This window comes from Babylonia areolata, chromosome 5, assembly GCF_041734735.1.
Source record: "Babylonia areolata isolate BAREFJ2019XMU chromosome 5, ASM4173473v1, whole genome shotgun sequence".
NCBI lineage: Eukaryota > Metazoa > Mollusca > Gastropoda > Neogastropoda > Buccinidae > Babylonia > Babylonia areolata.
Genome location: NC_134880.1, coordinates 41,615,638 through 41,633,776, shown reverse-complemented (window position 1 = coordinate 41,633,776; position 18,139 = coordinate 41,615,638). Strand labels below are relative to the sequence as shown.

Sequence of the window (18,139 nt, the reverse complement as noted above, 5' to 3'; positions counted from 1 at the left end):
AAAATTGCTACCAACATGCATTGCATGTATTCATATACTCTATGCATGTGAGCAAGTATGCTTACATATGTACATATACAGGCACACACACATACACACACTTGCTCGCATGAACATGTGGGCATTTATATAATTGCACAGGCATACATGCAGTCTCTCTCTCTTTCTCTCTAGCTTGATCATTCCTGTTGCACTCACTCACTTCTTCACTCACAAACAAGCACCACATCACACATGTATTCACTCACCTGCTGACTGATTATCCACATACATTTGTGCAGATGTCTGGCCTATGGATGCATGAATTAGTCATGGAACAGCTACGACACTTATCTAAAAGGCACATAGATACTGACCAAACAGCTGAAACAGGCACACTCATTAGCTGATGAAATAGTTCAGTTATAATCTATAAGAAGGAACAGGTTTATATGTAAAAATGCATGGACACACATGAAACAGTTACAATGTGAATGTGGGTTGGTAAATATATAAATGCTTGTATTTAATAATAATGATGATTGTTATTATTATGGTAATTGGAGTAGTAGAAAGAAAATAAACTGATGGTGGCACATGTCCGCAATAATGAGTCAAAGATTATGACTCAAAAATAGTTTTTAGCTTTAAAGAATGAGTATTTCAGAGAGATTTCACACACACAGGCAGGCACACACACACACGCACGCACGCATGCACGCACGCACGCACGCACACACACACAGAGGTTTGGGGTGGGTTTTTTTAATACCAAAAGTGTTCCAGGTTTTGGACGGATAGGTTGTAATCAAATGTTGTCCAAAATCTTCAGGTTAACCCACAGATTCCTTCAGGCAATGTTATCGAAAGCAGCAGAGTACAGTTAGGATGGAAAGAATGCCATAAAGATTGGATAGAATGAATGTCACAAAGAGAGGATGGAAAGAGTTTCATAAAGGTAGGATGGAGAGAGAGTCACAAATGTCTCAAAAACAAGATGGAAGGAGTGACACAAAGTTAGGGTGGAAAGAGTTCCATAAAGATAGGATGGAGAGAGTCACAAATGTCTCAAAAACAAGATGGAAAGAGTGACACAAAGTTAGGGTGGAAAGAGTTTCATAAAGATAGGATGGAGAGAGTCACAAATGTCTCAGAAACAAGGTAGAAAGAATGGCACAAAGTTAGGATGGAAAGAGTTCCATAAAGATAGGATGGAGAGAGTCACAAATGTCTCAAAAACAAGATGGAAAGAGTGACACAAAGTTAGGGTGGAAAGAGTTTCATAAAGATAGGATGGAGAGAGTCACAAATGTCTCAGAAACAAGGTAGAAAGAGTGGCACAAAGTTAGGATGGAAAGAGTTTCATAAAGATAGGATGGAGAGAGTCACAAATGTCTCAGAAACAAGGTAGAAAGAATGGCACAAAGTTAGGATGGAAAGAGTTTCATAAAGATAGAATGGAGAGAGTCACAAATGTCTCAAAAACAAGATGGAAAGAGTGACACAAAGTTAGGGTGGAAAGAGTTTCATAAAGATAGGATGGAGGGATAGTCACAAATGTCTCAAAAACAGGATGGAAAGAGTGTCACAGAGTTTGGGTGGAATGAATGTCATAAAGATAGGATGAAGAGAGAGTCACAAATGTCTCAAAAACAGGATAGAAAGAGTGACACAAAGTTAGGGTGGAACGAATGTCATAAAGATGGGATGGAGAGAGAGTCATAAATGTCTCAAAAACAGGATGGAAAGAATGTCACAAATGTATCAAAGATAGTATGGAAAGAGTGTCATGTCACAAAATATTATTGGGAAATAATGTCATAAGGACAGGATGGAAAGAGTGTCACAAATTTCTGTGTGCCCTGTACTGCTTGCACCCTACAGTACTAAATCTGCAGTCTGTATTGACTGCTTGTAGTCTGAGACAGACAGACGGATGTCTGGACCCTTCTTTCTTTCTTTCTTTCTTTCTTTCTCTCCATGATTCAATAGTCGTATTTCTGAATAACCCAGGAACGGATTGATTGGAAGTCAGAGATATTTCTCTCTGGCTGTTACCATGGTTGTATGGAAAACCATGCTTGAGTGGAGTAATGAAATCTACTTATATAGTGATCTTGTTCAGTGCAATTTGACACAGAATGTGTTGTCACATGACAGGACTGCTGTCCAATGAAAATGCTTGTTTGCTCTGTCCACCTCCCTCTGCTTCTCTGTATTTTTTATTGCACTTACATTGATTTTCAGTTGATTGCATGCAACATTTCATTAAAAAAAATTGTAATATGTTTTTGAATGTTTATGGGCAGTTATGAGTTGAAACAGTAGCATTTTGTTAAACTGCTTTCATAAACAAAATTATTGTTATTGAATTCTTTGAGGCAAACTCATTGTTCTAAACAGCTTTTTCCCCTCTCCAGGATCGGGTGTATTAAAGAAAGGAAAATCAAGAATTTCAGTGTAAACTTAATTTGTAACTTTAACTTTTCAGGAAATTAGATTTTCCCTTGTTTCTTTCACTATTATTCTTTTGCTCACTGTCTCTGTCTCTCCCTTTTTTCCTCTCTCTCATTCTCTCTCTCTCTCTCTCTCTCTCTCTCTCTCCCTCACTCTCTCTCTCTCTTTCTCCCTCGTCTTTCCTCCCACCCCACCCCTCCCCAACCCCTCTGTTTCTTTGTTGCTCTCCATCTGTGTGCGTCTCCATTGTTGTGTTTTGTTTTCCTCTCACAAACGAGTTTGATTGATCATCTTCAGCAGAATTGTGCCAGAGACACTAAGGTAACGGTTAGTTTACGAGGTTGTGACATTTTGCCAAGATCTGGTTCTTTTAGCACTGTTTGCATACTGAGTTTACGGTGAAGACGCAGGCATGCTTGCGTGGCACTGCTGTTCTTCTGACAAAAGATATTTAGTGGCTGACCTATTTTCTCACAACCATTGGCCTTTTGCTGCCAACAGGAACTTCAGGTGTTAGGCATCTGCAGGCAAAGAGTGCAACGTAACTGGAGAAAAAAGGTTACACACGGTCTTATTACATCAGAAGGAAAAGCGGTGCCAGGGAGCTGCTATTGCAAGCGCAATGTGTGTCTTCATCATAAGAAAACGTCAGTCGCATGTGTTGGTTCGTTTGCGTACGCTTGGAAAAACATCCGATGAAAAACCTGATATGAAAGTGCACAGCTGTTTCACATGACTGTATTTACTCTTTGCTGCTATGGATGTTATTGGCTGTGCCGTTCTGACGCATATACAAGATTATTAAAACATCTGCTTCAAGTTTCGGCGTGGAGCTCACCACATTGATTGGAACTGTAGTTTAGGCCTTAACCACTGTTGAGAGTGTAGCGTAGTCTGTAGTCTTGCATTCGTTCAGTGGACAAAGCGTGTTTCTCCATTTTTGTTTTTGGTTGTTAGTGCATTACAAATTTGCATTTGTACCACAAAACAACAGCTGTTTCAGTGTACTGATTGACATCACTTTGTATTTCTGAACACTGCTGTATCAGAGATTATTTAAGGGGGATGTTAACACACCAACCAAGGAAAGTGTACTGTGCAATTTGGAACATCGCAATTTGGAACATCAATCTGGAGAACCCTGCAGACGAAGCATATCACTGCCTTAACCCATGACCAGATTTCACAAGGATTTCGTGAAAAGCCTCTCCTGAAGTGTCCCGTTGAGAGAGAGTTCAAGCAAAAACATTCTGAAAAGAAAAGAATGTTGGAGTGTCTTTACAAGCACTGTTTCCGACACTTCTTTGATTTCAAGCCTGTTTTTCATGTCTCTTCTTCCCCCAGTCCCGCCAACAGCCGTGTGTCCACATCTTCCAACATCAGCCGCCAGAGCACGCAGGAGTTTGTGGACAGCTCCTTTGACCTGTACGAGCCGGAGCAGCCTACCTTACAGCTCACTTCACCCGCCAGGACCAAGTGGATTGAGGCCTTCAACAGGGTCTGTGCGGAGTTGCATGAGGTGGGTTTCTCTCTTTGTGTGTGCATTTCTTCTTCTTCTTCTTCTTCCTTTCATTTAGCGTCATTTCACTTTGAGGGATATTAGGCGCGTGGTATGTGAGTGTTTGCTTCTGTGTGTGTATGCATGTGTGTGCATGGTTACATGCGTGTGTGTGTGTGTGTGTGTGTGTGTGCATGTGTGCATGTGTATGTATACTCATTTGTAAAGGGGATATACAGAAAACATGATGATTAATTTAGAACAATTCAGTTTCAACATCTAGTAAACACTAAAAAGTATGCGCATGTGTATACCTGCATGCATGCACATGCTCAAGCATGAGTGTGTGGTGTGTATGTGTGCATGTATGTATGGGTGCACATGCTTAAGTACAAGGCTTTAATGTGTGTGTGCGTGTGTGTGTGTGTGCATTTGCTCAAGCAAGCATGCTATGCATGTGTGTGTGTGTGTGTGCACATGTGTATGTACACATGTTCAGAGACATGTGCATGCAAGTGTGTGTGTGTGCATACATGCTCAGACATGTGCATGCATGCTCGTGTGCATCTGTATAGTGTGTATATTTGCACAGTGTACTCACACATGTATGTGTGTGTGTGTGTGTCCATACTATGTGTATGTACTGTGTATCAGAGTGTGAACAAGATATAATTATTGGAGAACAGCTGTACATATTGATGCTTGAATATGCCATGGGATACAGCATGTGTGTTCGTTCAAAGCTCAGTATACAAGGGCCAGTGACAGCCACTGCTTGTTTATTAAGAAAACTGTACAACTGTACTTTTGATATAGTAAATTTGATTTTGAAAATTTTGGTTTATTGCAAGAAAACTGTTCAGGTTTTGATTGGTGATGAATTTTTGTTTATGTTGGTCTTGTTGTGTGTGTGTGTGTGTTTGTTGTTGTTATTTGTGTGTGTGTGGCGTGGGGGGCGGGGGAGGGGGGAGGAGGTGGGGGGGGATGTGGGTGGGGGTGTTGTTGGTGATTATTAACCATGAACAGGACCAGTATTATTCATTTAAAGCTACAAAAGATTATCAAGATAAGTAAAGTTGCTTTCTCTGCATACATCAATCACCCAGTTCTTGTGTTTCATTGTGACTCATGTGGGCTTTGTTTCATTTGTGAAGATACTGTATATTTCAGTTGTAACTTATTATCCTGTGCACTGTACCCATATATTTGTTTCTTTTAGATACAAACTGTAAATGGGTTCAGAGGAAATCAGGCAACCTTGTTAACCAAATAAATCTGACAGTGTTTTCTACTGAAATGTGCTTTCTCCAATTATTTATTAAACATGAACAGAGAAGCTGATCACAAAGTGGACTTCCTGTTTATTTAATGAGTCAGGCCTGCCCTCTTTTCAGCTGTGTCAGGCCTGTATTCTAGCCAGCTGTGTTTAGTTTTCATATGAAGTGGGTTCACGTGTCATCAGCAGTGGCTGTCACAGGTTCATGTTGACAGGTTTTTAAAAACTGTAGCTTGAAGATGGAGCTAAACAGAAAACACACTTGATTCATTTACTTTTGGACACCAGCATGTCAGGCACCTCCAAACAACATCACCAGACTAACACTGGAGTGGAACCCTGAAGGGAAGAGAAATTAGTTGTCAGCCCAAAACAGGCATGGAGATGTTTGGAGGACAAGAAGGAGGCAGCCTTATAGACATGAGCCCAGCTGAGGAGAACAACCCAGAACTGAGTCAGTTGGAGGAGTACTGTTGTGGTCCTTGGCTTGCCAAGCAGTTCAAAGGAGTGTCAAGTCAGATCAACTTTGAAGACAATATTTTGTAAGATTTCAGCCAGAAACGCAGTTTAAAAATTCATGTGTGACATGAGCTTCAGAGTATTGGCTAGAAATTGAAACAGTAGCCTAAAAAATGTGCCTTTATACAACATGCACAAACACAAAGTCCTGTTTGTGCATGTTGCTTTGTACAATTACAAAACAATAATTGCCACCACAGAGAAGAGAGACAGAGACAGAGAGAGAGCTGTGGGTGAAAGAAAGTATGAGAATTATAACAAATACTTATGCATCAATGCCATTTTTGCTGGAGATAAGAGATGAGGAAATCAATCAAAGCTGAAAAAAACCCCAACTTTTTATGTATATTTTTTTTTATCTTGTCCCACTCTTTTCCTGTCTTTATACATTGTTGTTTGTCTGCATGTGTGTATGAATTCGAGTGTGTGCACCTCTTCCTCCCTCTCTCCCCATACAGAAAACAAGTTTATTGTGACCAGACCTTTTCCCTGCCTCTCACCATCTCTGTCTCTGACCAACTCTTTGTCTGTTCCCCCCACCCCTTTCTCTCTCAGACACATGTCATTCTCTCTCATTACTTTCTTCTCCACTCTCCATTCTTTGCACAAGCCATTTGTTTTCCCAGAAATTCAAAAGATGTGCTGTCAGGATTTTTTTTCTTCCCCCACTCACCCATAGCAGTTCTCTTGACATTTGAATGATGGGTTCAGAAATACTGTCTTTTGACAGAGATGAGAAACTGATGTTATGTGTGCAGAGTACATTTTGGACATGCAAAAGAATGTTCTTGAAGGAGATCTCCCAGGTTTTACCAGAAGAGATCTGTTGTAGCATCGTGGTAAAATACATCCAAATATCACATAAATTTGATAAAAGGACATACTTTGACAAGATCTTGTGATGCATACAAAACAACCCAGGCATCAACCATGCACACCCATATTTGATGCCTTTGGTTAGCATTAACAGCAGAAAAGACTGGAGTTTTGGCACATCATTGTGATACTTATTATTATTACAGCACACAGAAATAAACAGAAAGAGCAGCAATAGAAGGTAGAATATCAGTCAACAGTCAAACATGACAAGGTAATTCATGCATGATTCTGTCTAGGGGTTTGTAGTTCTAGGACTTAGCCATCAGATTAGCTGCATACTTGGCCATTATTAAAATTTCAATTATGTAATTGGTATTGTGTGATTGGTATTCCCAATGATTGGGGGGTGGGGGGGGCGTTCTGCACAATTTTATTGGCATGACCGCCCCACTGCTCACCCAGAATTCCTGATATACAGCCAGACCCAGGTTTGTTCCAGCAATCCACAGGGAATTATCAAGTTCCCAAAGATCTTAAAACATGGAAACTGATTAAGAGTTAGTGATATAAGGAGTCTGCCCAGACTTTTTTCAGCTTCCCCATCATCCACTGTGATTCAGTGGCATTATCCCCATTTCACTCATGCAGAGAATCCCCATCCCACACATCCACATCAAAGCCCCCTCTGTCACAGTCCTTGTAGCAGCAGTCTGCAGGGAGATATCAATTTTCAAACAGACAGCCAAAGTTCTTTATGAATGATTCAATGCTGTTGGCTTTGTTTGAGCAAAAAAGAAGTTACTTTCTTGACAGTGTATATAACACTGTTCTGGTGCCTTTCTCATGAGGTTCATGAATAAATCTGAAGTAACCATGTTCGTGGTTCCCCCTTCAGTCTCTCCGCTTTCAAGCTTCTATGCAAAAGTGAAGGTGAAGAGTTGTATCATTTCCTGCAGGAGTGTACTTGCTGTGCTTGATTTTCTGCTCCCCAGTGTCTTGAGATGGGGTCAGTGGCTGGTGAGGGAAGTTGCCTGCGCTCAGCTGGGGACTGGGTCTTTCTCTCAGAATCAGGCTTTGAATGACAAAACAGATCCTTTTCACTTGACATGAATGTGTGGACAGAGAGTGGGCAGTCTGCTGTCAAGAGCATTTTCAATGTCAGCATAGAATCTTTTGTGGGTCATTTTTTGGATCATGAGCTAGACAGGCCTTTGTGGATGAAACTACAGGGTATTTAGCCAATTATGGTTTGAATACCGATGGAGGGTAAAAAGACAATCTGTTGGACCTCATCCTGAGATGTAAATTGTTTTCTGATTAGCTGGGAAAGATGAAAGGTTAGAACGATGGAAAAGGGCTGCCAGGCATCCTGGTCTCTCAAACAAATTGTCTGCCTATCTCCTTCTCTCTCTTCCTTTGTCTGTCTCTCTTTCTGTCTCTCAGTTTCTGTTGCACTTTCTCTCTCTCTCCCTCTCTCTCTCTCTCTCTCTCTCTCTCTCTCTCTCTCTCTATTATATTTTCCCTGTTGATGGCAGGATGAAAACAGGCCTGATGTGCATATTCCTTTATTTATTCAGTGAACATTTATTCATTCATTCACTCTATCTTCCCCTCTCATTCTTCCTCTTTCTGTCTGTCTGTCTCTTTCTTGTGTCACCCCTTTCCTCCAGCTCTTCCTCATTCAGTCACCCAGTGCTGCAGACGCTTGTCTCCATTTCCTCTAAGACAATCCATTTGCCTCAAAGCTTGCTATTTACTCTGAAAATGCCAGTTATGCAACCTATTACGCAGTCTGTTTTGCTGCAGTTAGTTTCTCACCCCTTGTGATGTTGTGCAAATTGCTGATTAGACTTGTTTAGTCATAGCCATGGGAGAAGATTATTCATCTATCTTTGCTGTTATCATTCACTGGTGTTTTTCTTCCTCAAAGGGAATCCAGTTACGCTGGTGACATTTGTACTGTCGTGCAGGCTGGCCTCCACTCCACCTGCCCTTAAAAATATTGATTTCTCCCGAGTGGGAGCCAGACAGTGGCACGAGGAAGCTAGACAAAGCTTTGTCTGCCATTTTGTCATTTACTTGTCCTTTGTGCTGCCTCCTCTACTGACATATCTCTGGGAGACGTTTGGTAATGAGAAATTCTTTTGTGGATAGCCTGCCCTCTGGTATTAAGATGTCTTTCTCTCCTTCTCTCTCTCTGTCCCTTCGCCTTCACCTCGATATCCCCCCTGCCCCATCTTCTTGCCTCCCTTCCCCATCCGTTCATACTCCTCCCTACCCCTGTCTTTCATCCATACACCTTCTGTCTCCACCATTCAGAGACTGATAGAATCTGTCACAAGACTTTGAGAACGTCTCCATGAGGATGCCTCTGTTTACAAAAAAATATTTTAATATATAAAAAAAAAAATGTTTGTGTTTCTTGTGTTCACACTGTGTCATTGTGTTTGTTGAATGTGACTGTTTTGTCTCTGCACAACAGAATAGGATAGATTACTTTTTTTTTTCTAATTTACATTGGATCTTGTGTAACAAGACACTTAGGGTGCAAACTGCTCACTGTTTTTAATAGAAGTAAGAAAAAAAAATATTAAAGTTCTTATTCAAACCATAGGGTTATACTTCGTCATGGAAGAAACATAGCAGATGCCTTAGCTGTCATCTGTGCATCATCAGAATGCTCTTTATAGCTGGTAGGTCCTACTCATTTCACAGAAATCCTGTCCTAGCTTTTCCCCAGCCTTTCTTCCCTCATCAAGCTGTTGCCATGATATATAGGAAGCCCGCCTGAGTTGTGGCGCAAACCTAATGGTGTACGGCTGTTATGCAGACATCTCTTGGATCAATACCTGAGTCACTGTCATTAAACGTTTTTTGGGGGGGCTATCTCTTATTGTTTCTGTTGTACACAGAAACTTTGGCAACCTTTCAAAAGGGTTTCAGCTTCTAAGGTTTCTGTTATAATTATATGAGGGTCAACATATGGATCAGACCAAACTGGTACGTACCTTGCCTCCGGATTGGTCATGTTGGTTTGTAACCTTGTGGACACAAAGGCCATCTGATGGCTTTTGAAGCATGCATGAAACATTCAGACCAGCATTTTGGAGGGGAAGAGGGTAGGTTCCACACAGAAGATGGGCCTTTTTTCAGAGGCAGATCAACAACTGTTATATGTTCAGTGTGCACACATTATTCTGTTCCATGAGCAGGAGAATGACATATGTTCCATGTGTATACAATGACAATGTCTTGCTGAATGAGCACAGATGTCCAAGACCTGTCTTCATTCACTTGAAAAGGTGGCAGTGCATGCAGTTATATATATATATATATATATATATATATATACATATATATATATAGTGTTGAATGGAATGTTTTCATTCAACAGTTTTACATGCACCCACAGCAAATGAATAAGAACAGACAGAATAATAGAAACTCTCTCTCTCTCTCTCTCTCTCTCTCTCTCTCTCTCTCTCTCTCTCTCTCTCTCTCTCTCTCTCTCTCTCTCTCTCTCTCTCTCTCTCTCTCTTGCACATGCATACTTGCACACAGTGCAGTAATTGTAGAACTTTACAAGCTGTTATGATTTGTTGTGGGTGGTTTTGTTACATCCTCCATACCTGTGACTGTACACTGTCACTGTTTGATTTGTATGCAGTTGAAGTGTCAGCTTGATTTATAATAGATACTGAGTGGCAAGTATTCTGAAGAAGATCAGCAAATTATTGATCATAATCATACTGTGCTTCATCGTTTTAGACATGGAAAAAAATATCACAATCCCTTGTAGCATTTGGTAACGGAACAGGCCAATGGGCTGGGGGTTTTACCACCATTTCTCTTCACCTTCAACTCCCATTTGCACTTCCATTATCCACCATGCTTCAGTGAAATACATTACTCTTCTGGGAACCTCAGCCCAAACCACTCAGTGCTGGTCTGTTCTTACAGGCCTAGGGACTGTGGTTGTACTGCAACATTACCCCAGTATTAGTGTATTCCCTCAGTGGTAAATTTGTCCTCCAGTGGTTCTCTGACCTTCTGTGTGTCCTTCAATGGCACCACAACATTCCCTGCATTCTTGCTCAGTATACCCATCAATGGGTACACCAGCATTCATCATTAAGTATGTCCCTCATTGTCACTTGAATATTGTCACCACTCACCGTACATTTATGTATTGTGTAATGAGAAAGAATAATTTCATTAATATTTGAATACATGTCTTACTTGTCAGGCTCTTAGGTTTTGAAGGGAGTCAGGGTGGTAAAATATGAGTTGCACATTTGACAATCCAGCATTTGGGTCTCTGGTAGGGGGACAGTTAGCATAACAAGAACAGAGATGCAGCAGCTGAACAAGTACAGAGATGCAGAAGCTGTGAAAAACACATGGAGCAGACTTGCTGTGGTAGGAGAGTTTTGGCTTGTCACCAGATGAATTGCACTGTCTTCCCTTAAGTGGTCAGGTGGACGTGGTTATTTGCAGATGGAGGCCACGTAAAATCTGGCACATCAGCATGAACTTGAGCCATGGAATTAATTTGGTGTTGTGTGGTGTTAGCTCCAGATAAGAGAGAAGGGTATGCCTTTTTGGAGGGAAGGGGTTGGGGGCAGTTTTTGGAGGAGAAGAGAGTAAAGAGATGTTATTTTTCTCATCTTATTCCACGTGACATAAGGCAGTACACTTAGATTATTACTATAATTACTGTTTGTCCTTTGAAAGATGACTATTTCAGTGTCCAGCATCATCAGCATCTGTTCAGAGATTACCATGATCATTAGCTGAATAAATCTGCTTGAGAAGTTAGGATGAGTGTTTCTCCAGGGGAAAAAACATGAAAAAAAAACAAAAACAAAAAACACATGAAAACACTTCTTTTCTTTTTTTTTCTTTTTCTTTTTTTTTACCCTGGGGCCTGGATGTTACATTTGAAATTATAGGGTCCATTGGTCTTGGTAATGAATAAACCATTTTGGAAAATTATTGGAGTCATTGACCAGGAATACAAATAGTCTCTCCTGATGTGACCTTGACCAGATTCCAAGATTATTTGTGAACTGGAGAGAACTTTTGAGTGTTTCATCTTTACATAAAATTTTCTCAAAGTTCTAAGAAGTGACTGGCCAAACAGATATGCAGGCGCACACACACGTGCAGGGAATGCACATGCAGACACAGACACACTCTCACACACAATATGTGCGCACGCTTACACATGCATACAAACACACACACACACACACACACACACACACACACACACACACACACACACACACACATACACATACACACACACATGGAAGCATGTATGCACACACTGTGCTTACTGTCTCAATATCTCTCTCTCTCTCTCTCTCTCTACCTCCCTCCCTCACCACCACCCCCCCAACCCCCACTATCTTCCTCCCTCCCTCCCTTCCTCTCTCTCTCTCTCTCTCTCTCTCTCTCTCTCTGCATATTACCATATTTGTCTTTCTGCCCCCATCTCTATGTCTGTCTCTTTTTCTGTATTTTCTCTCTCTCCCTTTCTGTCCCCCTGCTCTCCCCCTCCCTCTCCTCTCCCCATTCTCCCCTTGCTGTCTTATGTTGGGTTAGATTTTATTTCTTTATGAGCCTTTGATACCAGTCTGTGTCATATCTCGTTTGAACATGAAAAATAGGTTCTGATTGAGAAGATTGAAGAGTTTTGCATCTCATTCATAAAACACAGCATGTAAAGTTGCTGCTGTGCTTCGGAACACGAATTCTTACTCTGCTTCCCTTCCATCTTCCTTCCTTTCCTTTCCTTTTTTTTTTTTTTTTTTTTTTTTTTTGTCTTTCCTTCCTAATTTTTCTTTCCTGTTTTTTTCCCACTTCCTAACTTGCTATTCATGTTTATTTTTTCAGTACTTTTAATGTTCTGTCTTATGTTATTCTATTTTCTCCTTCTTCCCTCTTCTTTCTTCCTGTCTTTTTTCTTGGCATTTCTTTCTCTCTCTCTCTTCTCTCTCTCTTCTCTCTCTCTCTTCTCTCTCTCTTCTCTCTCTCTCTCTCTCTCTCTCTCTCTCTCTCTCTCTGTCCCCATCGCTCACTCTCCATTAGTCTGCTCTTTTAGAGTCTACTCAGTGTGACTTGTGTACCTTTCTATTCCTGTCTGTCTGTCTCTCTCTCTCTCTCTCTCTCTCTCTCTCTCTCTCAAACTCACTCTCTCACTCTCACCAGTTTGCATTTTACAGTGCGCTCTGTTTTTTTGTACCTTTCAGTTTCTCTCTCTCTGTCTCTCTGTCTCTGTCTCTCTCTCTCTCTATCTATCTATCTATCTATCTTAGTATCTATCTCTTACACACACACTCTCTCTCTCTCCTTCTCTCTCTCTCTCTCTCTCTCTCTCTCTCTCTCTCTCTCTCCTGCTTTCCCTCCTGCTCTCTCTCTCTCTTAGTCTTGGAAGAAAAGTTTCCAGATTGTTTTGTTTCATTTCCTGTATGTGTTGCGCCACCATGTGAACAACTTTTTTTTCCCCAGTGACGCTGACACATTTATGCTGATACAAGATCATGACACTAGAAAGACTGTATATGTGCTGGCAGTAGCACACAATATAGCATGGCAGCAAGAACATTCTTGTATTCTTTTTTCTTTTTCTTCTTTTCCTTTCCAGTTGTTGTCCTGAGTCTCAGTGTGTCATATGCGTATGCTGCTGAAAGGGTCACATGACAGGCTCATTGTCAGTTTGTGACGCAGATTATGGCAGGATATGGAAAAGTGTGTGAGGGTGAGCAGGTTGGTGGGGGGCTGTGGGGTGGTTGTGAGTGTAGGAGAGGGGAAGGAGGGAGGGAGGGAAGGTGTCCAGGAAGGTGAGAGCCCCAACAAAACCTGTAGCTTTCACACAAGGAGAGAGGGAGTGGAGTGGGGTGTGGTGGGGTGGGGGGTAAAATCAATAAAGCATACAACTGGGTGATTGACTACTAGGCCTTAGTTGTCTGTTTTTTGTATGCGTGTGTGTTTGTTTATTTGTATTTCTGTTTTGTCTTTTCTTGTCTGTATGCCTGTCTGTGGTGTTTCTCAAGGATTCTGTCTGTCTGCCTGTCTGTTCTTGTTCTCTTTTCTCTTGTTGCCTCTCTGTGACTGTCTCTCCCCCTCCACCCCACCCTCCCACTCTCTCTCTCACTTTCTTTTTGTTTTTACTTTATATCTGTTCTGGCTGTCTTTTTCTGTACACTTTCTCTTTCTTTCTCTTCCTGTATCTCACAGGGTTGAAATTTGGGCTTTTGAAACAGGAAGTCAAATAGAGAAACTAGCTACATTCGTTTGCCATGAAGCGATTCTTATGTGTTGATCGACAAACCCCTAACAATCTGGTTTATGGTGAATTGGGAAGATACCCGATATATCTTAATTCATATATTAAATGTATCAAGTATTGGTTAAAACTTGTAACAGTGTATGAACATAGACTCCCTGCACAAGTTTAGAATTGGTGTTTCTGATACAGCTGTGCATAGTCGAAGGTACAAAAAAAAATGAAAAATACACATGTCTGATGAGCAGATTGTGCAGATCCAAGAGAGAGGATGAAGTTCATTTTGTTTTTTGCTGTCCGGCATTGGATGATCTTAGAAAAAGACTCATCCCTTCAAAGTATTATTGCAGACCAACCTTTTTCAGACCAACATTATTAATGTTTTGCAGAAATGAATATGTCATCAAGAACTTCGCAGTTTTTCTGTATAAGTCGTTTCAGAGAAGAACCACGATGAGCTGATACCACGATATTGTTCAAAGATATATATACAATATTCGAGAATTACATATCCAATATTTTTGTGCGCATCACTTTCTAAAAATGTTTCCTGTTTATGTGTACCCCCTTCAAATGGGGCCATGGCCTTTCTTGAATAAAATATTGTTATCGTTATCGTTATCTTCCTCTATCTCTCTGTATCTCTGTCTGTCTGTCTCCCTCTCTCTCTCTCTCTCTCTCTCTCTCTCTCTCTCCATCTGCACACACACACACACACACAGAGTGGCCGACAGACAGAGAAGAACAGACATACAGAGTGAGAGATAAAGAGAAAGGAGGATATACACACATCTGTCTTCCTTTGTCTTCTCTGTCTCCTCTGTCTCCCTTACTCTCCCACTCCCCTCTCTCTCTTTTTATCTGAGTCTCAATCTCCCTTTGACCTTCCTTTCTCTCTGTCTCTCACTCTGTATGTCTGTTCTTCTCTGTCTGTTGGCCACTCTCTCTCTCTCTCTCTCTCTCTCTCTCTCTCTGTCTCTTAGTCTCAGTCGTTTTCTCTCTTTCTCCAGTCTTTGTTGTCAGTAACTTTTTTTCTCTTTCCCTATTATCCTTTCTAATCATATATCCTGTCATTCTGGCTTTCAGCATGTCTGATATCTGAATTTTCACACGCACTCTCACACACACGCACACGCACGAGGAAATATGTGATTTTTGTGTCAACCTGTGATTATCATTGTCTCATTAAAGACCCTGGTGAAGGCACACTGAAATATTGGGAAGAATTCTTGAACTTGTTGGCTCATGTTCTTTTTTGTAGGCATGCGCGCGCTCGCACGTGCGCGTGCGCGCGCGCACACACACACACACACACACACACGCACACATGTATGTATGTATTATTGGAGAGAGAGAGGGGGTGGAGGAGAGGAGAATGAGAAGAGGAAGTTTTAAAAGAATGCATTAAATGAATAATTAATAATGTATTGCTGATTACTGGATCAGATTGTTCACATTGCCTTGCATGCAGTCCCCGCTTTTGGCTCAAGTTGCCTCTGTATCTGCATGCCTGTGTGTTCCACCGCTGCTGCTTCAGAATGGCAGCAGCCTGCAGTGACAATTATGGACAATCATCCCTCATTTTGAGCTAATTATTATAATGGTTTCTTCTGTTCCCTCCCCCCCCCCCCCTCTCTCTCTCTCTCTTTCTCTCTCTCTATGTATGTATGTATATATATATATATATATATATATATGTGTGTGTGTGTATATACATATATATATATAGAGAGAGAGAGAGATATCTGAGGCTCTCTCTCTTCCTCCCTCTCTTGTGGCTCTGTTGATCACTGCATTTTTCTCTTTCAGATTCTGTGTGTGTGTGTGTGTGTAGAGAGTGATCTTCTTTGTCTATTTCTCTCTCTTTCTCTTTCTTTCTTTTACTCTTGCTCTCTCTCGGTCTGTCATGGTTATCATAATCTGTCTCTCTCTCTCACTCTATCTCTGTCGTCTCTCTCTCTCATTTATACTCTTTCTCTTGCTCTGTCACGATTCTCTCTCTCTCTCTCTCTCTCTCTCTCTCTCTCTCTCTCTCTTGTCCATTAGACAATAGTGAAAGTAAAAGGTCTCTTGAGAGAAAGGCAGCATTTGCGACAATTAACTGTCAGAAACTACAGACAGTACGGATTGGGGATTAATAGCAGGGAGGAAATTGTTCTTGTTGTGAAAGTCTGGTACACTTATTGTGTTTCAGCGTGTGTAGTGTTGTGAAATGCAGTGTGTGTTCTTTTGGTTGGGAAAAGGGGTAGGGGGGAGTTTGTGAAAAGATGAGATGATACCTATAAGGATTATATGGTTTGTTTTTAATTACAAAAAAATGGTCACTGGATATGTAGGTGTATATTTGAAAAGATTCTGTGTGGAGATATATCAGAATATTGCACTCGGCAGCATTCTTTTCTGTTATCTGTGTGTGTGTGTGTATCTCATTTTCTCACACACACACACTGTCTGTCTGTCTGTCTGTCTGTGTCTCTGTCTCTTTCTCTCTCTCAATATGTGTGCCACATTTATGACTCAGCGGGAGATGCATATGCATTCAGTGTTAAGTTCCGGTCCATGCTTGTCTCCATCCTGTTGTATGTATTGTGGCCAAAGACTGATTTTCATTAACTAAACCATATCAGAGCTCTCTCTCTCTCTCAAATTTATTTACATATATTATAAAAAGAGCTTTACCAAAGCAAAACTACACACAGCAGGTCTTTTTATGAAAATAGTATCTCGCATGACACCTTTCCACATTTCACATGACTCCTGTACAGACTGGACTTGGTAATGCCATGTGAACTGGACCCAGCAGGGAAATACCTGACATCCAGCCCTGTGCTTTGAGGGCACAATCAGAGCACTATGCTGACACACTAGAATGAACATGGACAGTTCTTTGGAATTAATTCAGGGGAGAGGTCTTATGACCTGTTGCGTCTTGTCATGCTTGACTGATTTTGATTGCCCATTATCGAGTGGAAATTGAGAAATTTGTTCAGGTTATGATGGTGTTGATTGTGTGTCTGTGTCAAAGAGTGGCTTTCAGCTTGTCTGGGTTTTTTTGTTTGTTTAGTTTTGTGGTTTTGTTTGCTCATTCAGGGAGTTGGGGAGGGTGGGATGAGGCAGAGGGCAGTTTGTGTGTATTGTTTGCTTCATGCGGGTGATTTTCTTTCAAAATGTATTAAAATGGTAGCTATATGAATATGTACCACAGCATATGATACAGTAATAGTAGTTTGTACCTATTTTTTCTTCTGTATTGCTTCCTTTCTGAATGCAAGTTTAACAGGAAAAATAACCCATTGTACATTATATTGGGAGTCCATCTTATCTAAAAGTTCCCCTCTGAAGGATACCCGTGGAAAATTTATCCCAAGCATATGTTTCTGAATGATTTTGAGATGGCTGATCTGTGCAAAAGAAAAAGATGAAACATTCTATAAGAAAATACCAACAGCAGTGCGTCTATGTAATTGAGTGTTGACAATGAAAATGATAAGACACTTCCCTAAGAAACTGTTGTTCCAATGAACCTTGAAGAAGAGACAGGAAACAAAAATATTATGAAAGAGAAATGGGGGAAGACAACAAAGAGTGCACAGGGCCGTCTAAGCTTACCAAACACACATCTAAGAGCAAGTCCATCAGAAATGGACTCCGGTTGGCCATCTGGACTGTCACAACAACAACCACAACTGATAACACAAATGATAAACACAAGAGGAAAAAATATCCTTACATAATGTATGTGGAATTACTATCAAACTTTGATCTTCAGGATCACAGTAGTCCACCCTTGCTCCCACCCCCTCTCTTTCTAGGGAACAGCTCAAGTTAATTGTTAGGGAATCAAGATGAAAGACATGCAACTGACAGTGTCATCAAGTGCGCACCATGACACACTCATACGTGTACATATGTGCATGCATGTGATCCCCCCCCCCTCCAGCTCCCATCCCCCACTTACCCCCACACACTTACACATAGAGTAAATCATTATGTTAACAGTAATAATTATAGGCCCATGTACAATCAAACATGATATACATAATGTTTCTGGTGCATGGTAGGACTGTTATTTACAGCCAGCATGCTGCAGAAATTAAGAATTACTGGCAATGTTTCCTTGGCACACTTTATAATGACATTTGTAAAGGGCACTGTGGCATTTTGCTGTTGATGACTACAACCATGCAGCTCCATTTGTTTCCTTTTGTTTATTTTGTCTCCCCTGTCGTTAAAAAAGATTGTGGAAACAAGAGATCAAGAGGAATCGGTTGATATTGACCTGTGATGACAGCATGTC

At 41.0% G+C, this 18,139-nt stretch overlaps 1 protein-coding gene across 1 annotated transcript in view; it reads left to right on the top strand.

The window, feature by feature from the left end:
* LOC143282074 (protein unc-13 homolog B-like) overlaps positions 1–18,139 on the top strand; it is a 269,862-nt gene that overhangs the window by 185,065 nt on the left and 66,658 nt on the right. The window contains 1 exon segment of the mRNA XM_076587535.1: positions 3,781–3,955. Within this exon segment, the coding sequence (XP_076443650.1) occupies positions 3,781–3,955 (175 nt within the window).